The sequence below is a fragment of the Callithrix jacchus genome, chromosome 3 (assembly GCF_049354715.1).
Source record: "Callithrix jacchus isolate 240 chromosome 3, calJac240_pri, whole genome shotgun sequence".
Taxonomy (NCBI): domain Eukaryota; kingdom Metazoa; phylum Chordata; class Mammalia; order Primates; family Cebidae; genus Callithrix; species Callithrix jacchus.
In genome coordinates, this window is record NC_133504.1 from 102,366,273 (window position 1) to 102,391,781 (window position 25,509).

At 37.6% G+C, this 25,509-nt stretch overlaps 1 protein-coding gene across 19 annotated transcripts in view; it reads right to left on the minus strand.

Moving 5' to 3' along the window:
* Window positions 1-300: 300 nt before the first annotated feature.
* Window positions 301-25,509, minus strand: part of BMPR1B (bone morphogenetic protein receptor type 1B) — a 413,639-nt gene continuing 388,430 nt past the window's right edge. For all 19 annotated transcript variants that reach the window (XM_035293292.3, XM_078366787.1, XM_054253133.2 and 16 more), the window contains 5 exons: window positions 23,472-23,664; window positions 22,087-22,384; window positions 9,775-9,950; window positions 5,950-6,080; window positions 301-4,171 (listed from right to left, as the gene is read on the minus strand). In XM_035293292.3, coding sequence (XP_035149183.1) covers window positions 4,046-4,171; window positions 5,950-6,080; window positions 9,775-9,950; window positions 22,087-22,384; window positions 23,472-23,664 — 924 coding nt within the window. In that variant the 3' untranslated portion in view covers window positions 301-4,045. The remainder of the gene's footprint in view (window positions 4,172-5,949; window positions 6,081-9,774; window positions 9,951-22,086; window positions 22,385-23,471; window positions 23,665-25,509) is intronic.

Consider the following 25,509-nt stretch of genomic DNA (forward strand, 5'->3'; position numbering starts at 1 on the left):
GGCTTTCTCCCCAGCAAGCTGTGATTTTCCTGTGCAATTTTAAACCTTCTTCACTCTTCTCAAACCACTGACTTCCCGCCTTTCCCTCCTTCTCAGCAGATGACTGTGTTTCCCTCACAAAGAAAGTAGCAGCTATTAGCCCGTTTCTCTTGTCCTCCTGCCATGAAATGTGAAAAACCTACCTGCATCTGCCTCCTTCACAGTTCCTTTCCACCTGTTACAATGTGATATTTCCAAAGACAAAATAAATAAATAATAAATAAATAAGCAAGCAAGCGCCACTATAAGATAACAGTCATGTTTTTTTCCAAGGGGAGAATGAAACCATTTTATTTAGGGGAATGTTAAAACAAAGCCATATACAATCTGTAACAAATACAATTGTTTGTTCCCTAGTCCTGAATAATTACAATATATACAGAATCTGTAAGGCACTGGTTCCCCGAAAGAACACAAATGAGTCTTCTTGTGAAACAGACAACAAAACCCCTACATTGCCAACTTTTCTCCAAAAAATATGGCATTTTTTTTCTGTTTTGTTTTACAGGAGGAATCATAATGGCTAAAATAAGTCACTTCTGATGTCATTTCTTTCATTTCCACTATTACGTGTCTCGGTTTTCTAAGGCAATAACTACTGAACATTTTGAAGTTTAAAAAACTATACTTCTCTCAGTGCCGTTCCATACACAAACAAAGAAGAATCAGATCAGAGCAACAACATAAAACTTCTAATGAATATGCATGACTCCAGGAACATGAAATTCAGTCATCATTAAGTACTTGCTATACTTGACTACACACCAATTGAAATGTGTCAAAGAATTCCCTGTAAATAAAATCTCAGCATGTTTTCTAAGAAGCTTTCTGTCTGGGGAATTAAAAAATGGTCACTAATGACTTTTGAGCGATGCTTTCCAGGAGGTCAAAGACCTGCTTCCTCATACATAATGCTCACAGCACTCTTCTTGTGATTTAACAATCTACACACTTTTATAAATAAATATTATGTTTCATTAAGTACTTTATCATCCATAATATTTTACTCTCTAATCCACATAATGGAGTTGTGCCAGACTCCAAACTGAACATATTTATATATACATATATATTTATATATACACACATACATAAACAATACACCTGAATACCTTAGCATACAAAACGTATCTAACAACTAATAATTTAGGATTCCTTTGAGAGGGAGGAGTTAGAAGAAACTCTTAGTCTTTGAAATAGTCCTGACAGTAAGCAATAAACTACATTATTAATTTCTGGGTTCTCATTTATTCAAATAAAAGAAATAAAATTCACTTCCGAGCCGCTAGAAATTTTGAAATAATAAAGGATTATTGGAAAATGAGTAGGTAGTCTTTAAGAACAATTTAGTGTTATGTAAGTAAAGTGGATTTTGGTAAGATAAAGAGAAAAATCTACTTATAAATAAATTCTTGTTTCATTGAGAGACTATAATCGCTAAGTGGGTCTTTTTAAGTATCTCAGAAATAATTTTAAAATATTAATAGTGAATAAATTAGACTGGGGATTAGAAAGTAAGCTATCAATCTTTTCCAAAGCAACCAAATAAATACAATACAGAAGAAGTCTGAAGACTATTTTAATTTCCTCCCATTCTTCACTGGAACCAACACCTCCCTAGAAATCTAGCTTAATTTCAAACCATCACCTCCTCACAAAATATTCTGATCTGAAGTTATCCATGTTCAAGTATTTACCAAAAAGAAAACATAATTTTCTCTATAAGGTAAGCCTAACCTCACTTAAATTTAGGAAAAAAACAAGAAACACAAACATGTCACACTTAACTGATATAAATGTTTACTTGTTGTTTTGTAGACGATCTGTTTAGAGGCACTGAAGTTTCTCTCCAAGGCTCAGATGATTAGTCACACTTAGTTCTAACCATATATTCCTTCTAAGATAACCCTAAGAATATAACTGACACAAGAGAAAGGAACCTTTACATTATTATTGAGGTTATTTTTAATATCAATAAAAGCAGCATTCGATTACAGTTCTACTTGGAACCAACTGTTTCACTTTTTAAAAACACAATATTTTTTTCCAAATTCAAGGATTATGAAATTCTTCCTACTTACAAACAAAAGATGGCTATGAAGCACTGGGAAGTGAATGCAAAATACAGAAAGAATCCTTATGATTCTCCCAAACTGTAAGCACAGCTCACAAACTCTCATTGCTTTAGAATGCTTTCTGGATGAACAAGTTACCAGCTGCAAACTTACTTGAGAAGTGAGGAAAATGTTTTCTCATGTTTCAAGTAGCTGTCAAATTTTCAAAAATCCTCCATCCTTCAGACACCCAGTGGGGAAAATGTGTTATAAAACACTGCCCCCTAAAGTATTCTGGAAGGAATGTCTTTTAAAAAAAAAGTAGGCAAAGTACCTTCAAATGCTTTACTAACTGGTAACCACTACAGAATTTCTAAGAAGCAAAAGAAAACCACAGTAAGGAAATGTACATGAATAAAGTTGAGCAGGATGTGTACAACTTTAAACTTTATTATACTTCTGTTGCTAAAGAATATTGGCCCTCTCAATGATTTTTTATTCAGGTTGCTCCAAAGTTAAAACCCTGTAGAACTAAGTAGGTGAAGAGATATTTTGTATAAGTGCCACAGAAAAGAAAATATAATAAATTAAATAGTGAATTGAACATCACTATAATAAAATAAAATAAGTAGGCATTCCTAAGATGTGAAATGATCACTTAAAATATACGTGCTAGATCCATACTGATTTTAGAACAATAAAACACAGCAGCCCATAATATATTGTGGCCTCCTCTAACTCTCCTCTGCTGTCCCATCTAGAGGTTATTATTCTCTATTTTTAAAATAAAATGTAGTTAAATTAGCCTGACAGATGTTTTCTCTCTATCCTTTATCTCAGACACATACAAAAAAGACAATAACAAAAAGACACCATCTTTATCTATACAAAATAAGGCATGCACACTTTTTTCTTCTGAGACTTTTGTGCTTCTGAGACTGGCTCCTTTGCATATATAAGATACAAGCCATCTGCACCATCACTCTTGTTCCCTACCTTTGTTGACAGGTTCCTCTTACAAGAGCAAATTACCTCTATTTTAAAGCACCCTGTCTTCAACTCAACTCATGACAATTTTATTTGATACTGATCCTTTGATGGAGAGATCAAAAGCATGCACAGGTCTATCCTCTGCACATTAAAAAAAACTTTCTTTGTGTTTAATGAAAAGGATTTTTATCACCAAAGCGATGCCTAACACAATTAGAAACATGAAGTGATTCTGAAGAACACCTATCAACAATTACTTCTATCAGAGTCACATAAACCTTCATTTGTTCCATATTGCCTGAAGAGCTTCAAAAGGCGACCTGCAGGAATTCCAAGTGTGGTCCTAGACAGGTGGTGTTTGTACCCAGTGAATTCACATTACCGTAGTGGCCCAAAATGCAGGGATGGCCAAAGTGGTCTGAGGAGGCCCAGGCAGGGTTGGGAGTAAGTTTAAGATGAGTTCCATTCTATGATCTCCAACTTAGACTGTCTTTTGGTTCACAGAGTGCAACAATATTTTACCAATGGAAAGACATGTGTTTTAATTTACCTTCCAGCAGAGTTCCTGGGAAGAACTTTTCTTGTTGTTATTTAAACTATAATACTATAAACCTTAAACTATCCACAGTATTTGTTTTATTTTGGCAAAATTAAAGCATCTTAAAAAAAAAAAGGCAATCCCAAAATACAGGGCTTTCTTAGAAAGCAACATGCATCATATCTTGAACAAGTTACCCAAGAGGTTTCTCCCTCCTACAAACAGACACAGATCAATCTCTGCTTCTGGGAGCTTCTCTGTCTTTGTCCAGGTTGCTCCCTGAGAGGTGAGGTCGGAACCCACTGGGAAGCAGGATGATGTTCAAGGCTTGTACTGTGGATGCTTATTTGATGTCTTTTGCTCTTCCCACAAACAGAAGTGTACCTATTGGCTTTCTGCAGAGATGCTTACTTTTCCTCTCATATCAGAGTTTAATGTCCTGGGACTCTGACATTTTGGCAAGTGTTTTCTTAACACGCAGGGCTGTCAGCCTTGATGCAGGATTGTGAGCCCAGCATTCTGTCATGAGTTTCCCCATCTGCCTGAGACACTAAGGAAGAGAAAAGCAAATTGGAGTAATGTTAGAAAAATATATCATCTGCAAGGCTGGCACCTGACACAATGTAGCTTTTTAGTTTTAGGTTAAGTTTGAATATATTTTTTAAACATACCCTTAAAACCATGTAGAAATAAAATTCCATAAGTTTTTTTCATGCAAAATTGTATATGACTAAAACAGATGTTCATGTCTTCTTTGTGACAGAAGCAAGCAGGTGGTTTTGCTGATTGTAGAAGGATGTCTTTGAAGTTAGTGTTAAGCAAACATAAAAACACCCAGTGAGTCTGTATTCCACTCTATACTTCCAGATTGTTTACGACACTTGATGCGTTTAAATCTTTTATCTAATTCCATACTATGCAAACAAACACAGTTATTCCTAAATCACAGCTGTCTGCTGTAATAATAGCATCACACTGCACCATTTAACAAGATTAAATGACCTATGCACAGCATCGCTAAAACTTTCTCCTGTCGTACATCAATTATTGGTCTTCCTATTGAAAAGTACAATTTCACTTCATGAGAAATCCTCAGCAAAGAGACTTCAAGAAACACCAAATGCCTACAATAACAGGGCTCCAGCATCTCATAAAGCTTTCTGCGTAGCTCGCTGGAAAACATATATATTATTCAGCATTTTAGTAACTAGACACAAAACCAATGAACCAAGGGTGTTTTTATTGTTGTTGTTGTTGTTATCTGTTTTGAGACAGTGTCTAGCTCTGTCGCCCAGGCTGGAGTGCAATGACATGACCTAGGGTCATTGCAACCTCCGCCTTCCAGGTTCAAGCAATTCTTGTGCATCAATCTCCCACGCAGGTGGGAATACAGGCATGTACCACCACACCTGGCTATTTTTTGTATTTTTAATAGAGATGGGTTTTCCCTATATTGGCCAGGCTAGTCTTGAACTTCTGGACTCAAGTGATCCACCTATCTTGGCCTGCAAAGTGCTGGGATTATAGGTATGAGCCACCACACCTGACCCAGAGATTTTCAAATGGGTTTTACACTTAAGAAATAGTGCTCTGTCCCTCCTTTGCAGTGCTTTGGTATATGTTTGATAAGAGCCTATTTTTGTCCCCCAGCATTGCTTCAGACTCATCTTGAATATTCCAGTCCACCAGGGAACTCTAGAACATGGTGAGTTTGAAGGCTGGGAGGGCGGAAGGAGAGGAATGTGGAACAGGAGGAGGAGTTAGGAAAAGCAAGACTCATTTCCTCCTTCCTAGCAGCTCCTTTCCAGACCTATGTAGGTTGCACCACTACATTCTTAGAGTCAAGCTGAAGGTGGATTTCTTCAGATCACATCTCATCATCCTTATTAACAAAGACACCCACCACTGTCAGGCATCTTAATTAGGTCAACTTGTATCCCTTTAACATGCCTACTTTTTTCTCTAATCAAAATGGGAGTATGCTGTACATGAGTTTGCTACAGAGAAAAATCATGATGCTTTAAAAAAACACAGAGAAATAATAAGTTTTATGCAAATGTCAAGACATCATAAAAAAAGAAAATAATATTATTTGTTATGCAGGCTAAACACTGACTCACTCAATATATTCTGGAAGTGGCAAAATAAAATTGGAAAAGGGGAACAAAGTAATCTCATATACTGCACTTATCTTCATAGAAACTACTGCAATGAGGCCCCATCACCATCACCATCAAAGAATTCCTATAATGAATATGTGGAATTCTGGCAAAAAGAGAAAAGTCAATTTAAAGTCGGTCATAGCCACACGGTTACCTCAGGCCTTACCTCGTCACTGCTCCACCGGTTTGGGAATGAGGGACGTAACTTCTTGATGCACACAATCTCTCTCATGTCCTCATAGGAGGGGTCGCTGGGCACTAGGTCATGATAAGGAAGCTGGTATTCTTCCACTATACCTAAAAATATGTTGTTATTATTTTCTGTGAAGTAGAAATAAAAGACTAACACACAAACTGTTCTCAAAAGAAAAGTGCCATCAGTATTACAGACAAGGTTAGGCAGAAAAATAGCAAAATAAATCTTGAAAATATTTACCCAAATGCTGCTTAATCTAATTGAGAAAAAATGAATACAAAGCCCAATGAAAAATATTATCATAGGTCCTTAAGCCTTTTTTTCCTAATTTCCAAGAGCTAAGTAAAACAAGCGTCTTAAACTTATTTCCAATTTTATAAAGAGCTAATTAAAAAACAAATCTATATTAAATCTCAATGCAAATTTGCAAGACAAATCCTGAACTCATACTGCACATGTGACTGTTTCTATTACTATAGTATGAAACTATGAACATCATAATAAATTTGGAAATGTATCCTACTTGAACAAAATGCCAGATTTACATTTTTCTGCTTAATTATAGGAACATGTTTTCGCACATTAAAAATTTAGAAAATATACAGACACCCAAAAATATTAACTATACATTTTTTAGTTCCAAGGATTATCTGATTTTCTTCTATATTTATCCAAATTTTCAATAAGGAATACATTACTCTTAGAAAAAATATTTATTGTTAAAAGAAGAGTTAAGAAATACAAGTCTATGGCATCTTCATAAAAATGCGCACTAAACTCTATTTCATTTTATCGTTCCTAGTATTTCATTTCTACCTTTTTCCTCTTCTTTAAAAATGTAGGCTTCTAGTTTCTTCTTTTTCACCTTCTCAGATTAACTCCTCATAATAATTACATTAGAGGCTGCTCTTCTGAACAATCTTCTGGAGCACCCCTACTCCCTATTCTAAATCATCTTTTATAGGAATGTCATTGCTTTTCATTCACCTGAAAAAGATGATGCCATCAAGTTGGCGGATTATATACCACATCATTAAACTCACTGGGAGCTTACTCTGCCAAAATCTGGGATCTGTGTTTTGTCTTTTCTTGTAAACTCAAATCCATATAAAATCATCAACCATCAGAAGGTTCAAAAGTTTTCTCAGACCATTCCAACTCACCATTTGTCCTGTCTCCTGCTGTGAACACAGAGCTTAATCATATGCATTATCTACATTGATATTTCCTTTCATTGTGTTTTAACTCTATATGAGATAAGAAAAGTGCAGGGCCTAACAGGCAGGATGTGCTCTGCTTCATTTCAGTTCTTTCTACCCTTCTAATTCTCGGGACCATGGCCCTGGAAACAGCTTGAAGGCAAAGCCCACATCTCTTTAACCCATCTCATATCTTCCTCTGGTGGATGGACTAATAGATGGGGTGGGGTAGATGTGTATACTACAGCAGACAAAGCCAGAGCCCACCACTTAAAATTATGAATTATTCAAATCTAACTGTTGAATTATAGGTCTTATTCTTTTCTCCATAACATGTAATCAAAATTTTCAAAATTTCCTGTTAGCTACCATTTAATTCTATGTTTGAAACCTCAAACCTTTCTATCTCTCTTTTCCTTTAAAAGATGGAAAAGCATACGTCTGATGTGTCTCTTTTACCCAATGGGGCCTGGACTAGAAAGCCCCCAAAAAACTTCTAATATCTTCATAAAATGTTAGAAAATAGAATGTTGTATGCTTTGCCTCTCTGGAAAAAGAAAACAAAATCACTTCTTGAAAGCCTGCTATATCCCAATTATGGAACTAGGTATGCTATATAATTTATCTTATTAAATTCTCACAAATGCGTTTATGGATAACATTATTCTCTACACTATTCAGAAGAGGAAACTTGGCTCTAAGGGGTTAAGTAACTTGCCCAAGGCCATTCAGTTGGTATGGGGCACAGCAGGGACTCCAACATCTCTAAAAATAAGGCAACATTATAGCAAATCTCCATGTCCCAATCAAGACAGCGCCAGCAAAGCAAATGCAAATTAATACCCTGTTATTTACATAAAGCTACCTTGTTTTTAAGCTGAGAATAACTTCTCCTGTATTTGGCCCACAGGCTTTCGAATATAGGTTTCTTGTAGCCCTGTTTATTTTAGATGTACAAGAAAACAAAATAATCTTGTTTGCTACACCTTCAGCTTCCACAAAGCTATCTTAATTAAGTATAAACATACTATTTTTTTTAAAAGCTCATCTACTTATTTTTTAAATAGAGAAACAGACCAGGTCCCACTTTATTGCCAGGCTAGTCCCTCAACTCCTGGCTTCAAGCGACCCTCCCTGCTTGGCCTCCCAAAATGCTGGGACTGCAAACACGAGCCTTACTACTCTTTATAAGACATGAAATCAAGGCACAGACAATTTGTTAATCTTTTGGTTACTACTTCTTTATACTTACAACAGGAAATTTACTCAGAATCTGGTTAGAGAAAATTTCCTGCATTAACTTTCCTTTTGGACAAAATAGTTCTCTCACTTCAGAGAGAATGAGAGAATGGGTTCTATTTCAAATTTCTTATAACAGATTCAGAATTCCCAAAGTGATGATTAGAAGGCATTGTGCCACCGAAGATGATCTTTCTATCAAAGTGTGAATGTGGGTTAACTGTTTCTTCTTTGTATTTAAACACAAACCTAAAGATGTTATGGCTCTACCAACCAAAATGAAAATTATTAATAGTAATAATAGCTAACATGTACTGAGTGCTAATTATGTGCGAGGCAGCTCTCATTATCTTTACATTCATTGAAACCACACAACCACAAAAGTGGATACAATAATTCACTTGATCCTTAAGAGAACTCTGAACGAAGAAAAGTTCATGTGATGCTTATCCAAGGCATCACATAAATAGCAGGAACAATAACAAATCTCAGTGCTAGTTAAGTGCATGCTTCACTTTCAAAATCTTCAGCAAACTCATGTTTTCATGAGGACGGATTTAAATTGGCCATTATGAGGAACAGCAGCAGCATCAAAGCTTTTTAATGAGCACAACCATGCTGAAATAATATGCAGAGTACTTGATATGGAAAAGACGAAGATTCAGTGCCTTGCCTAAAAGGTGTCAGAATTTACTTGAAGACAGATTGTGCAGCAATCAAAATAGTACAAGCCACATTACTTCTGAATATTTAAATATGTCTTCTTGTTTATTATAATTGGTTTTACTAGGGAATCCTTATGTTTGTAGAAAAATTATCATAAACAATAACAGTGCACTGATACTTTAATTTCTTTTTGATATAAAATTGATGTTTTCAAATTTCTTTATGGGGAAGGTTTGTAAAAAATAAATAGAGAAGGTAAGAAATGGGTGTCCCACGCCACATTTATGTATTACTGTCATCTCTGCAGAGGAAATCCCAGGGAATGGAGTTGGGGATGGGGCCCAGCAGCTAGGTGAAAAGAAACTGGCAGGGATAGACAAGGGAGTTTGATTTGATGGAGCAACTGCTGGAGGAAGAACCCAAGAGAGAAATGAGACAATACACTGAGCAGAAAACAGTGATGCTTGAAAAGGAAGGGGAAGCTGACAGTGTGTCTAGTGGCAGGTGGAGAAAGGAAGCAAAGATTATTCTAGGATGTCAAATATAATTTCCTGGAAGCATTATGACTGCTTCAGCAGAAAAAGGAAAATAAAACCAGATCTTATAGACAGTATGGTAACTTTGATTTCTGATCAGAAAGGATTTACAGTAGCTCCAAAAGTAGCTTGTCAAAGATAGCACTGTTTCTTACCTCCTGATACACATCTCCTAGCAACCTCCCAAAGGATGAGGCCAAAACTATACATGTCAGCCATGATGTAAGACTGGAAGTGATTTCTGTTCAAGCTCTCGTCCAACACTTCTGGAGGCATGTAGCGTTTGGTGCCAACTCGAGTGTTGGGTGGTATGTCAACTTCATTTGTATCACTAAGGAAAAGTCAAGCAAAGCATTATCAGCACTGAAGGGGACCATCAAAAACGAATCAAGGTGATTTTAAACGGCTTTAGTTTGTGAAAGGTGGAAAAGGAAAACCTTCCAGGGAATAAAAACATTCTCTTGAAGAACATTTCTTGCCAAAAGCTATATTAAAGATTTACAGGTTAAAACCCAATGACAGGCAAGCTGGTGCAGTGGTGCATGCCTGCAGTCCCAGCTACTCAGGAGGCTGAGGTAGGAGGATAGCTTAAGCCTCGGGGTTCAAGGCCTGCCTGGGCAACACAGTGAGATGCCATCTCTTAAAAAAAAAGTTAGAAGGAAACCAATGAAGATGAAACTCAGTCAGAATGAAGCTGCAGCATTTGAAATTGCATTACCAATAAATCAAATGTATACCCTAAACAACTGCTGAATATCTATTAAATGCCTAAAAAAAACCTCTTCCTTCCGCTCATATTTTAAAAACTTTACTCTTAAAATGAGCATGCACACATGCCAATTTCGTGTGGAACAGTATTCTTTAAGCCAGGTGTTGTAAAGCTCTTAGATCCACAAACAAGTTAAAAAGGGGAGAAGGAGAGAACCAACAAAGACATGCAATTGTTCCACACTGTCACGGTGGGGCATATAAAAATCTTTCTACTATCATTGCTTCATGAACCAAAAATAGCATTTAATTTTTGAAAAAACACAAGAAAGCAATAATGGAATATAACATCTTTAGTTTTATGAAAATTTTACAACATGGCTCATTTACTATTCCTTCCCATAGACTGCAAAGAAATTAATGATGGAGGGACAACAACCTGCAGACTGGCCCTTGGGCACCACTTCCTCAGTGCAGTGAGCTGGAGCCACAGTTCCAGCCCACGTTCTAAGGGTGCTGAATGACTAGACTGATGATTAAATGAGTTGACGTGCACAAGCCCTGCCAACACAGTACTAGGTACATATGAGATACTTAAGCACTGTACCTCACCAGAAAGTAAAGGAACTAGGTAGAAAAGTAACAAACCCTAGGTCTGACACATGAACAGACTATAACCAAATAAGGTATACTATAAAACAGAAAAGGTACAGAAACTCATTAGTACACTGAACTTTGTGGAAAATCTTGGATAAATCTTTCTACCTCCTGATTCCCAAGAACTTTTTTTGCTCTTTCTTTTCATTACCTTTTATTGACTCTAAGTATTTACACGCTATTTCTCCTCAACCTGGAAAACAGATTCATTTATCAAATATCACACTTATCTTGCTGTCACAGACAATCAGTACCAAACTTAGCAAAACACTAGTGGCTTCAGGAAACCACACACACAAAAAAATTTTGGGGTTTGATCTCATTACCTTGACCACTTCTCCAACATGAAATATGTGGTGGTTTTTTTTTTGTCATTTGAGAAAATTTTAAGTGTCACAGGTGTCCCTCTGTGTATCTCAAAACTTTTACATTTACTAAAATATAAAGCTTCATTTTAGAAACTTTTAAACACATTTCCAGCTAAAATTCTTAATTTAAAATTATTTCAGCAGATATGTCATCAGTGTACTCATTAGGCCCCTCATGGTTTTCTAGATGCAATGATAACTAGCCTGTTTTCCTAAATGAAAGTTAAGATGTTAAAAAAAAAAGTTAAAATGTAATTTAAAAACAAAACAGCTGGTATTCCTTGCCATATGCAAATACAGGTCCCAGTGTTCTGGGCTCTTTTCTAAAACTGGAAAGAGAGGTTAAAATTTTAATTCTCAGCACTTACTGGCATAATAGAAAACTGGCATTTGTTTGTATGTATAAATGATAAATGACAGTGTGGTGGGGGAAGTATGCTGAGAAGAGACTTAGTGGTAAACTGGAAACGGGTCAGATTTAATAGATGCTACAAAAGCTCTGCTTCCAGTTATAAAGCACTCTCTCCTCCTACTCCACCTGCTGATACCTCTCATGGGAGCACAGAGTAAGGATTTCACTAATGTGTTGCCAGCATGTTCTAATTTTAATTTTTAATCATGAGGAAGATGGTGGTGGCCCCAGGTAAGAAGTCCTGGGTCCCATGCAGAGAAAACAAACATGAGGGTTTGCAGATGAAAAGAAGATGGTTAAAGACCTCAATTACATTCTAGAACACAGACTAGGAAAGAAAATCAAGAAGAATCTTAAAACAACACACACAGAAGTGCATTTAGAAAGGCCAAAGGTGTAATCTGACCTCAGCTGATAAAGATTTTAGGCAATTCCATTCCATTCTTAATCTTGGCTCCTTAATGTTTATTTGGATTTGGGAAGTCAGAAAAAGATAATGGAATGTGTAATGTAGAAATATCTATTGGAAAAATGAAAGGTAATTGTGACCTAATAGAATAAAAATTTGTGACAGTTGGACTATACATAGTTTGTATCTAAATTATTTCTGTCAAACACTGCAAAAACATACACTCAAAAATTTTGAATCTCCATCAAATGCCAAAAGTCAGTCCCTTACATAGTCCCTTAAATACATATGCATGTTCAACAATAAAACACCTCTCTCCTCCTCTTCCACTCCCACCCTAGATGTTTGCCCTAGTAGTAGCTGAATAAATATCCTCCCTAATAACATTTGAATAAGTAATCTGTTTTCCCATTTAAGACTATAAACTTTTTTGAGCCACAAATACTTTTCATAATCATTTGGTAGATCCCCAAAGGGCACAGCCCCAATCCCTTTCAGTGTGTCTTACATACAGGAAAATAATGTACTTTAAATGAAAGAAGAAAAAGTTTCTTTACGATAAACGTTGGTATGGATAATGTAAAGGGAAATGTAAAAATCTCTGGTTTGTATAAAATGCGATCTTACCAATTTCTAGAAGAATAAATAGATTTTTGTTGAGCAAACTAATTTTGTGAAAGATCACTATTAACCTATTGTCAAGTGCATTTAACACTACACTTAAACAACAAACATGAAGATTATAGGTAATTCATATCTGAGACTGTAAAGTGTCAGATCCTCCAAGACATTACCTTCTGCCCCTTCTTCCCTCAGGCATGTTTCTATAATTGAAAGTCATTAGACTACATTTCTTTCCTGGATTGTCAGTAACATCATTTTACCTGTTCCAAAGTAATGGCAGAGAAAAATTCAGCGTGTATTAATCTTAAAGCCAAAAACAGAAGAAATTAAACTGATTTAACACTGGGGTATCAAGAAGAAAGAAAGAAAAAGAGAGTGGAAGTAGAGTCAGATGGTGTGGTACACGTGACAACAGACACAGTACAGCAGACAAAAAACTCTAGAAGAAAGGAGGAGGCAGAAAAGGTCAGGGTGCCTTCTGCACAAGCTTCCTCTAGCCTCCTTGTCCATGGAGGGCTATGGAGGGAAGAAACAAGGTTGACAAGAAAAGATGGATACTGCGTAAGGGATGTAGACTCAGAGACAGTAACTCCAAACCCACACAACAATCCTATGCACTGCAGTAGCTACACATCTATGAAGTCAGATCATAGAATCTTACAGAGGAGATACAAACAGGATACTATTTACTTCTGGAAGGGATAGAAGGAAATGAAATAGAACTGGACTGCAACAGGGCTATCATCAACATTTTATTTCTTTTAAAAAGAAAAACTATGCAGCCATAAAAAAGGATGAGTTCATGTCCTTTGCAGGGACATGGATGAAGCTGGAAACCATCATTCTCAGCAAACTGACACAAGAACAAAAAATCAAACACCACATGTTCTCACTCATAAGTGGGTGTTGAACAATGAGAACACATGGACACAGGGAGGGCAACATGATATGCTGGGGCCTGTTGGGGGTGGGGATCTAGGGGAGGGATAGCAGGAGGTAGGGGATTAAGGAGGGCTAACATTAGGAGAAATACCTAATGTAGATGATGGGGGGATGGATGCAGCAAACCACCATGGCACATGTATACCTATGTAACAAACGTGCACAATCTGCAAACATGTACCCCAGAACTTAAAAGTATAATTTAAAAAAAATAAAAACAGAGAAAAACAAGGCAAATTGTTATCATCTGTTCATATTAAATTATATGGGTATCTCGTTTTTATACTTTTTTGTATGCTTATAACATATCACAAATATAAACATATATATTTCTAAGTACAAGTTGAAAGAACCCAGCAGGATCCAGAACTAGAAAAATGTATATTTCAAGGATTACAGGATAGGTTATAGGCATAAAGACTGGAAGAACAAAAGTGATATAAATAAACTGGACAAAATTACAGAGAAAATGAGTTGCTACGAAGGAGAACTGAAAATATTCCACTAAAAACAAGAGTGTTACATTCACCACAGAAGAAATGTTCTCTCTTCTTCTTTTCCATGGAGAAGGGTTGGAAATATTTGCACAAAGGGTTCATTATTAAAGAGTAGGGTTCAGAGAATTTAAGAGTAGACAATTTTGCCCTTTAATGCTTCAATAATTAATACTCCTGCTAGATCTAACATGGCTTTTGTCCCTGTTAATGTGAGTACTAAAGAAATTCAGATTTAAGTAGAATTACAAGGAAATGAAAACACAATTTGAAGAAAATAAAACAAATTAAGGGATGTCAGATAAAGTCCTCTCCAAGAAAAAAAAGCTGGTTTGTTTTCAAATCCTGCTTTAATGAGCATTAAAAAAAAGGAAAAAAAGCTTGGTGTGGTGTCTCACACCTGTAATCTCAGCATTTGGGGAGGCAGGTGAATTGCTTGAGTCCAGGAGTTCAAGACCAGCCTGGGCAACATGGTGAAACCCTGCCCCTACTAAAAATACAAAAATGTTCTGGGTGTGGTGGCGCATGCCTGTAATCGCAGCTACTTGTGAGGCTAAAGCAGGAGGATCACTTGAGCCCAGGAGGCAGAGGTTGCAGTGAGCCAAGATCACACCACTGCACTCTAGCCTGGGCAACAGAGTGAGGTCTCATCTCATAAAAAACAATAAACATTTAGGGGCAGTGGGGCTGGAACAGGATAAAATTTAAATGTCTACAATTTTCTGAGTAAGAAATTAACAGTAACTTGAGAGGGTGCGGGTAAAGGGGAAGTCAGTGAGGGAGAAGGAGTGTTCTGTCCTTCTAGCCTAGGGTTATGATAAGGCATTAAGCCCCACAGGGGTAAAAAAGAAAAAAAATGGGAGAAATGTCCAGGTGGACTAAATTTTGTGCACTAACTTCCATCACAATCTCCAGTAAAAACATTTTCAAACCTGAGCTGTTCATATTTAGGAAATGAGGATCCAGCAACTATATCATGTGGAAAAGGCACAACATATACGGGAGTCATCAGTTGATATGCAAAGGGGAAAACAACTCCTTCAAATTCCCAGATAAGCAGTGAATAATGCTGAATGCCCTACTGTACCAGTGAGGAATGAGGTTAATACCTGCATTTATCTGGATCTCAAAATGCATGGCTGCTCTCAGCTAGGATTATATGAAGAAGCCAGAAAAACAACTTCATATTTCTGACCAAGGTCACTTGAATGACAGTAGTATGATACAGAAAATGCCAGCGTGGTGGAGTATGAGTTCTACATTAATAATCAAAAGGCTTCAGAAGTATATGGACACTCCAAGTGGCTCTTGTACCCCAGGAAGACACAAATTAAGGGAGAGTTCTGAAGGCCACAGTTTTGAGGGTAGGAAAGGGGAGCAAAAGAAAAGACTTTGAGACAGAGAGAGAGACAAGAAAATTAAAAGACACACAAAACTAAGGTTTTCCTCTTCTCCTCTGAAGGTGCCAGGTAAGGACATTCCAAGGAGGGGATGATGGGAGCCACTCACCCTGCTGGGAGACATATTTTAACCACTGGCTTGGTTTAAGAACTGCAGTACATGGTGACAATAAAAGTAGGATTTTAATCAATTTTATTATCTACAGACAGTATACTTACTCCCTTACTGCCTGTGCCTGGCGTGCTGCTCCCACCGTGCCCTTAATACAGCACTGCTGCCGGGATGGCGTGTGTGCACTGTAGGTGCTGGTGTGACTGTGGGAGGGAAGCCATGGGGCTGCCTGTGAGTGCAGAAAGGCTGAAAGTGGAGCCTTCAGCTGCGATCCTGAGCGGGCTGGAGGGTGAAACATGAGCACCCCAGTGGACTCAGGGAACAGTGCATGCCTTAACCTCTTGACCACCATGCATTAGATGAGGGGAGGCAAAAGATTTTTGTTTTGATGGTAAGGAATAAGGGGAGTTTTAAAAAATATAGTATCTCTTTAGCCTCATAATATATACTAAATGTTTTTCATGTTAATTAAGCTTCCTAATTATAAACCTAAATACTAGATTAGCTAGAAATTCTGGCTAAACGTGTTATGTGAAAAAAACAAGAGTCCCAACTACTTGACTGAACACAGGGCGCCTTCCCCACTGTACCATAAACTGAAGTAAGAGTTTCATGAAAGTCCTAAGCACAGCCGTTGTGGCAATGAGAGGCGAGCGCAGGGGCAGAGCTGCTAGCTCCTACAAGGCGGCTCTACCTCATTGAGCCTTTGGGCACATGCGGGTGGTCCTCCTGCTGGATGTTGTTGATGCCTCAAACAGAGAGAGGAAAGGGAGAGAGAGAGAGGTAGAAGGGAGAGAAAAAAGGTAAGACAGGAGAAAGACAAGAGAAGAAAACATTGTACACTTTAAAACATCTGAAAGGCTGCCTAAGAAATAAGAACTGTACTTTAAAGAATGCATAAAAAACGCCAGTTAGAATAGCGATCATTAAAAAATCAGGAGATAACAGATGCTGGAGAGGATGTGGAGAAATAGGAACATTTTTACACTGTTGGTGGGAGAGTAAATTACTTCAACCATTGTGGAAGACAGTGTGGCAATTCCTCAAGGACCTAGAAATAGAAATTCCATTTGACCCAGCAATCTCATTACTCAGTATATACCCAAAGGATTATAAATCATTCTACTATAAAGACACACGTACACCTATGTTCACTACGGCACTGTTTACAATAGCAAAGACCTAGAACTAACCCAAATGTCCATCGATGACAGACTGGACAAGGAAAATGTGGCACATATACACCATGGAATACTATGCAGCCAGAAAAAACAATGAGTTCATGTCCTTTGTAGGGACATGGATGAACCTGGAAACCATCATTCTCAGCAAACTGACACAAGAACAGAAAATTAAACACTGCATGTTCTCATTCATAGGTGGGAACTGAACAATGAGAACACATGGACACAAGGAGGGGAGCATCACACACTGGGGTCTGTTGGTGGGAACTAGGGGAGGGACAGTGGGGGGTAGCGAATTGGGGAGGGATAACATGAGGAGAAATGCCAGTTATAGGTGATGGGGATGGAGGCAGCAAACCACTTTGCCATGTGTGTACCTATGCAACGATCCTGCATGTTCTTCATGTGTACCCCAGAACCTAAAGTGCAATAAAATATATATTTTAAAAAAAGAATGCCTGAAAAAGGAGGCATGAGAGACATGTGAGGGAGGCCGTGGGTTTGCTTGTGGCTTATAAGTGATGTCTGCAATTAACTAAACACTACATATACTACACAGGATGTTAAATCGTCTCTCAGTAAGATGGTTTTGATTCCCCCAAAAACATGGAAGATTCTCAGAAGTCTGTGGAAGAAGGAGCTGTGCACATTGCTGTGTGTTTCCTGTGGCATCCTGGAGATAGCTGAGAAACTGACTTGTAGAATTGAGCTCTACCTGGCAGATGTTCACCAACAAGGGACATTTTCTGCAGTAACTTTCATCAAGATTCAATGCTGCTATAATAAAATCCCAAGAAATCTCAGGGTATCTTAGAAACAGAACTTTAGAACTAAAAAGCCTTCAACATAGGGTGGCTATGGCTGCAGAAGCCTTGACTGGGAGTGTTCACTATATCACAAATGAGTGTAGTTTTATGACCTCAGTGAGTCATTCAGCCACATCACTTTTTAAAAGCAGTGCTAAAAGGAATCATACCAGCAAGACTCAAGAAATTCAGAACCCTCTGAGCTAAGCTGCCCTATCTCTTTTACACTTGGCTAATTTGACAATCAACTTGATCACTGATGTCCCACTGGACATCAGTGCAAAGGACTAGTCTTCATTGCAGGTTTTCTATTTAAATTTAATACCTGAGAGCCCTAAGCCAGGATTTATTTTTCCCATATGAAAACCTTTTATTCTGATACTGAAGTATCACAGGGTTGCTGAATTCTTCAGAGTGAAAAGTGAAAAGCTCTATAGGTTTCTTCAAGGCATTTCATGTGTCATTGCTTTCTCCTCCCAGTAGAGACTCAGGGTAATGGTGATGTCCGCCAACACATTGCCTGGATTAAATTTCTGCTGAGCCGGAAATGCATCAGCACTTACATCATTTTCAAGAGAATACATGAAGAAACCAATAGAAGATTTTAAAATTTATATGAGCAGGAAATCTCTAAGGCACCATCTGCTCCCACTCTGTGGTTCTCAACCTCCCTGGGAGCCTTTCAGAAATGACTGAAAAGCCTAAGAGAACACTTAGCACTACACAGAGACCAGGGTAAGGTCTCACAGGAAGTTCTCCTATGAAGTCTGAGAATTCAGCACAGGGTTAGATGTGACTCCACTTGTAATTCAATTCTAAATATCCATCCATATGTGCACAAATACAATACAAGACAGCGAAAAAAGAGTAGAAACTAAAGAAACACATAAAGCAAGTTTTAAAAATTAGACTCAAAAACTGAGAAGAGCGAACTTTGAAACATAGAAAAATAAAACTAGAAAAAGCACCTCTGAAATGATCAAATGCAACCTGCATGTAATAGAAGATGACACTGAAGCCCAGAAAGGTAAACGACCCCACACAGCTAGGCTGTGGCCATGAGTCCACACAGCTAACATCAGAGCCATGATCTCCATCTGTTCACCTCTTTCATCTCTTGATGAACTAGTCAGTATATGCTAAATAGATCTCTGAATGATCCCTTAAAATAGTCCCCTCCACTTCCTAGAATCAGGGTTTGCATGAAATTGGAGAGGTCATTCAGTCTATTCTCCTTCCATTAAGCAGAACTAAGTTTCTACAATATAATAGATACTCACTTTCCTTTTTTATTTTATGGTCTATAAAAGAGATGAGTCTCAATTACTTTGCTATTGCCTACATTTATTGATTCACAACAATGTTAGAATGCCTATAATGGGTAACTCACTATGTCATGTTAAATGGGAAATATATGAATTAAGTTGGCATGAATTCTGCTCTCAAGATGCCCTCTTGAGAGATGAGGCATGTCCCAAAATAATTACAATAGCAAGCAGACAAGGACCGGGAAATTACAACAGTGTGGTACAGAAGATGCTGTCATTATTCTCAGCTGGAAGATGAATCAAGTGACTTAGAGGTGATTTTGAGATTGCATAAAGAAACATGGAAAAATGCACTTTCCCAGCTAGGGACTGTGCAATCAAAAACAAAGCAACAGCAAGCATGGAGTATATAAGGAGAAATGCAAGTAGCTCAGTTTTGCAAATGAAAGCATACAAATTGGAGAGTTTGTAGAATATATGATTAGAAAGGTGGATTTCATCCAGAATGTGTAGGATCTCTGGTGCTAGGAAAAAAGTGCTTTTTTCTTCATCCTGTGTTCCATATGGAATCATTTATCTATCAAAATTAAGTAATGAGTACCAGGGAAAGGCACTAGAAATGCAAACCTGAAAATGCATGTTATTTACTTTCAAGGGACTTACTTTCCATTGAGAGTGACAGTAAGTAGTCAATGATCACTATACAATAGGCAAGAAATCTCATAACAAGTACAGAGTTACCTTAGAAGATATGAGAACAGAGAATAAAAACAGCAGGTGGCCCAGGCATGGTGGCTCATGCATATAATCCCAGCATTTGTGGAGGCTGATGGAGAAGGATCACTTAAGTCCAGGAGTTTGAAACCAGCCTGGGCAACACAGTAAGATCCCATTTATATAAAAAAAAAATTTAGCCAGTCATGAAGGCATTTGCCTGAAATCCCTACTCAGGAGGCTATGGTGAGAGGACTGCTTGGGCCGGTAGGTCAAGGCTTCCAGGTGAGCTGTGATGGTGCCACTGCACTCCAGTCTGGGTGACAGAGCAAGACTGTCTAAAAAATGAAAATAAAAAAGAGGGTGTCTCAAAGGAAGAAACTGTGAAGATGACTAGTTATCTAGATAGAGAAGGGTTGTGGGTGTTCAGGCAATGATAAAAACATGTTATAAACACCTGCTGGTATGAGAAGTATAAAGTCTTCAGAATAAATCTTGCCAAAGGTAAGGAGTGTGGTGGAAATAGGGCTCAAGAAGACCCCAGGATCAGAAAAGAAAGAGCCAACTGCACAAAGAAATCTTAACTACATTTTAATACAAAGCCACCAGAAACTGAAATTATTTTGATGCCCAAAATTAGGCTTCAAGAAAATAAATCTCGTGGCAGCATGTACAAAAGACTGGGAATAGGAGAGACAATGAGACAGTAACTCAAAACACTTCACCCCAGAATCTAGAAGAATGGTACAGAAGGCTCACACTGGCCCCGTACAAATGGGACTATTATGGAGAGAAAATTCACTCACTTGAGCAAACCAAAAGTTAGGGACCAAAAGATGATGTGAGATACCTAATGTTAAAACTGGGAACTAGGAAGCAAGTGCAGATAAGCAGGAAATCTAGCAGTGAGAAAATACATAAAAGGTAAAAGAGAGCAGAGCCAGTGGTGAGAGGGAAAAGGAAAGGTGGAATATAAAGGCACACCAAGAAAAGTAGAGGAAGCAAGGTCTGGACACTGTGGACACAGTGATGGCAACAGAGAAGGCCTCCAGTGACCAAATGCAGTGGTGTATCTGAATAAAGCAGGGTCCACAGAGAATGGAACAGAAACCAAATTATAAGACTATTACAAATAACTGGGTTTTGAAAGCAGATGATCCTTTGGAACTCATGGGAGAAATCTAACACGAGAGAGAAGGAGAGGGAGGTTGGTAATTTGAGAAGCCTTGTGGGAATTATTTTTTATAGGAAGACTTGAAAAGGGTTGTAGGTCACAGAAAAAAATCAGAAGGAAGAAAGAATTTAATAATCTTTATTGGCAGGAGGTTCATATTTCTGACTTAAAACTATAGCCCAAATCATTTTCTCTTGCTTTGTTTTTAAAAATTAAGAACTTCAATTTCCCATCATTTAAATGGTGAAGACCTTTATATATTTCGGGTATGTTATTAAATCACACCTCAGCTCTCTCTTATTTCTGGCCAAAAATACCAATCCATTAGTCTTTTCTTGTGAGTTTTACTTTCCAAACTTTTAATCATCTCCATGGCTTTTTCTTTGTGCTCTTCTCCATGTATAAAAGAGTCTTCCTTAGAAAAATCCACAAGATGATCCCAAAATTTCTTAATGGCTAAGCCTAAACTGAGTTCTTTAAAAGGTAGTTATTCGATGATTTCTCTATGCCAGGGTTTGCAAGCTCATTTTGTTTCTTTTGTTTTACAAACAGATAAACTATTTCTTCTAATTAAATCATCTATGAGATAGAAGGAGCTGCTCTGATTAAAGTGAGAGTGAGCAAAATAGAGTCCCAACTATCATCTCCCCTCCCTACTGTGCAGAAGCTACCGATGTAACCCAAGCAGCCCTGGGAGTCTGAAAACCACTGTTTTACAACATGCTCTGGTTTATGTGCACAGATGTTAAATTCACTGTTTCAGGTACGGGATAATAATACTGAACAACAGCTGTGTTTTATTAGTTTCTAACATTTCTCATAAAACACCTATGCAAGTTATCTTTCCTATACATATTAAAATTGTCTTTATCCAAATATAACCTGTGAATTTGCCCTAAAACTTTTTCCTACTCACAAATGTTATGCAGAATTATGACTACATATTCCCAGGTATTAGCTACCTCTTTTCTATATAAGGCTGTAAACCTAATGTGAACAGTCTCTAAGCAACATCTCTGAGGAGCATAGACACAACAAAATTGACCCAAATATGCTGTGTTGCTAAGAAAATGTTTGATGGTTGCCCCCCTCAAATGTCAAAATTAATGCTATTCCTCTACTGCATTACAAACTAATCTATAAAAAGTAATAGAAAAGAGTCATAAAACATGTATTTGTTCACTTTGATACTAACCTAATAAATTTAACAGCCAGGCCCAGATCAGCTATACAGCAAGTTCCATTTTTCTTCACCAGAATGTTCTTACTTTTCAGATCTCGATGGGCAATTGCTGGTTTGCCTTGAGTACTAAAGATTTCTGTGTGTAAGTGACATAAGCCACTGACAGAAGAGTAGGCTAACTTCAGCATTGATTTAGTGTCTAGGGTGGTGGACTTCAGATAATCATAAAGGGAACCATTTTCATGATAGTCTGTGATTAGGTACAACTGGGTCCAGGACCCTGTCCCTTTGATATCTGCAGCAATGAAACCTACAAGGAAAAAAAGATTAAAAGGTTTAGTTTTTTCTGAATAGCATCAGGAATAATTCATATTCTCAGACATCGTTCTTCGTCATAGGCATTTTTTGTTTAGCATTTCATTCAATTTCCTGATTACCTCTATGATGATATTACATTACTAATACCAATAAGAAGCAATCAAAATTGTACAAGTAAGGCCGGCCACAGTGGCTCACGCCTGTAAATCCCAGCACTTTGGGAGGCCAAGGCGGGCGGATCACTTGAGGTCAGGAATTCGAGGAAGCCTGGCCAACATGGTGAAATCCCATCTCTACCAAAAATATAAAAATTAGCCAGGCATGGTGGTGTGTGCCTGTGATCCCAGCTACTCAAGAGGCTAAGACAGGAGAATTGCTTGAACCTGGGACGTGGATGTTACAGTGAGCAGAGATCACACCACTGCCCTGCAGCCTGGGCGACAGAGTGAGACTTTGTCTCCCCCGTCAAAAAAATGTAGGAGTAAAGAAAGCTTAAGAGTTTACATCTGAAGATATGGTCCCTTTTTGGTGCCCATAAAGTAGTTGATGTTTAAACCACTTTATGGGATTATAGTTAAGCATAAGACATTGTTTACAAAACAGGGTATTGATTTAAGGAATATACCCCAAGGATTAGCTACTCTCTCTATTTGAATGATCTGACAGATGATTTCTAACTTGAGAAAACAAAATCAATTCTCAGTAGAAACTACTGATATAAATAAACCCTGCAGATAAGATTCCTACATTTCTTAACATTTAAACAAAAATATGTTCTTTCAAATGCCTAAGAAATCCTTAAAAATTCTGGTATTACACTTGCATTTCCTATTTCTGAAGAAAAAATATTTGAGAGAGTATTCCATTTCCAGCCTATTATTTATTCACAGAAGGGCCTTAGTCATTCCTCCTGTGAGGTCTCCCATTAGAAACTTATGATGTTCTTGGGCCCATGCCAAGAAGAAAACTTCAGTACATTTCACAACGAGTCTAGACAGATGAGTTAATATGCAGATGTTAACAGAAAGACAAAGGAAAGCTAGGAAACCCTGAACATAGCTACGCAGACTTTTACTCACCCAAAATGTTTTCATGCCTCATCAACACTGTCTGATATATTTCTGTCTCTCTGAACCAGCTGGCTTCCTCTGTGGTGAAGAACACTTTCACAGCTACCTTTTCGCCACGCCACTTTCCCATCCAAACTTCCCCATAGCGACCTTTTCCAATCTGTTTCACCATCTGAATCTGCTTAGCTATAGTCCTTTGGACCTGTGAAATCCCAAAACACACTGTTAGTGTATTCACAGCACTACAGATTTGTTTAATCTCTTTTTCTCCAGAGAAAGAAATGATTGCTGCATGTAAAATGTATTTAGTCAGTATTTTTCTCTATATACACAACTTACTTGTATGTATTTACTTATTAATTTATGTCACACTCTTTCAAACATATTTGAGATTGAGTATGGATTCTGAATGTTCAAAATACTGCTTCCAAATTACAAAATATTTTATTCTACCTATTACCGTTTTCACAGATAAAAAAAAACCTGACTGGGTTTACAGTAATTGGCAGAACAGAATACTTGCACTTCCCACTATGATGGAATACTACATATTCTGAAGAGACTCTTGCCACCATATACCTAATCATGTATAAAATACAGCAAAAGAAAACTGTAATGCGTTGTTAGGCACATACAGAAATAAATGAAATCTATAAGCAGGGAGGAAGAAGAAAGGGAGAGAGGAAGGGAGGGAGAGAGGAAAGGAGGGAAGGAGTTGAGACGAGCAGGGAACGTAAGCCAGGTTGCTGTCTAGGCAAAGAATAATAACAGAATAGAATCCAGAGTTGAAACTCTGACTCCTTTAAAACCAGAGGAGCTGAACCTAGGGATTCAGTATTAAGCAAGGACCACCGAATGGTACTAGATTTGCTAATGGGTTGGTAGCATGCCAAGGCTCCTCCATACTAATGCTCTCTTGAGGAAACCGTTTGCAGAATACTTTTCATTCCGTGACTATGATTGGATAATAGTACTTTGAAGAACTCTTGCCACCATACAACTCAATCATGGATATAATATAAGAAATAAACTATAGGCCAGGCACTGTGGCTCAGGCCTGTAATCCTAGCACTTTGGGGGGCCAAGGTGGGTGGATCACCTGAGGTCAGGAGTTTGAGACCAGCTTGCCTAACATGCAAAACCTGTCTCAACTAAAACTACAAAAAATTAGCTGGGCATGGTGGCAGGCACCTGTAATCCCAGCTACTCAGGAGGCTGAGGCAGGAGAATCGCTTGAACCTGGGAGGCAAAGGTTGCAGTGAGTTGAGATGCTGCCACTGCACACCAGCCTGGGCGACAAGAGCGAAACTTGTCTCAAAAATAAACAAACAAACTGTAATGCACTCCTGGGCTCATAAGAAAAATGAAATCTCCAAGGATGGGGAGGAAAGAAAAGAACAAAGAAAATGGAGGAAGAGAAGAAAGAGAGAGAATGAGAGAAGATTCTAGAGAACAAATTCTTTGGAACAAAAAGAAACAGCAACTATAAATAAGAGTCAACAGACACAACCCAAATAGATTTAATCCCTTCAGATTACAGATTGGAATTCTGAGATATAAAATGCCAAGTAACTCTAAATTAAATGAAGAGGGAATAAAAAATAAGAAAGATTACTGTAAATTACATTTTTGAAATGCAAGTTAATTGTCATAATCAAAAATGCAAAACAGCAGATTAGAGAGAAAAGTTAATGAGAGTTAACAAGTTGGAGACAATATTATTAACCAAGCTCTAATAGAGCTCTAAACAATAATACAAAGAGTGGAGTAGAGACAAAGAGAATGAAAATATGAGTTAAGTGGCATTATATTTAAATGTCTCTATATATGATCTTCATCCCATCTGCACTTACAGCAAAATATTTGAAGAACTCTTACATCAATGGTTCCAAGACAAAAAGGGCTAACGATCTGTTACAATGTATATAATTTAGAGGACATAAAGAACCTACTATATAACCCTTGTAAGACTTGATCAGAAAACTGGAATGTGTTCTTTATAGAGATATACTTTACGTCAGTTAAAAACTTAAAATTTTTCTTTTTG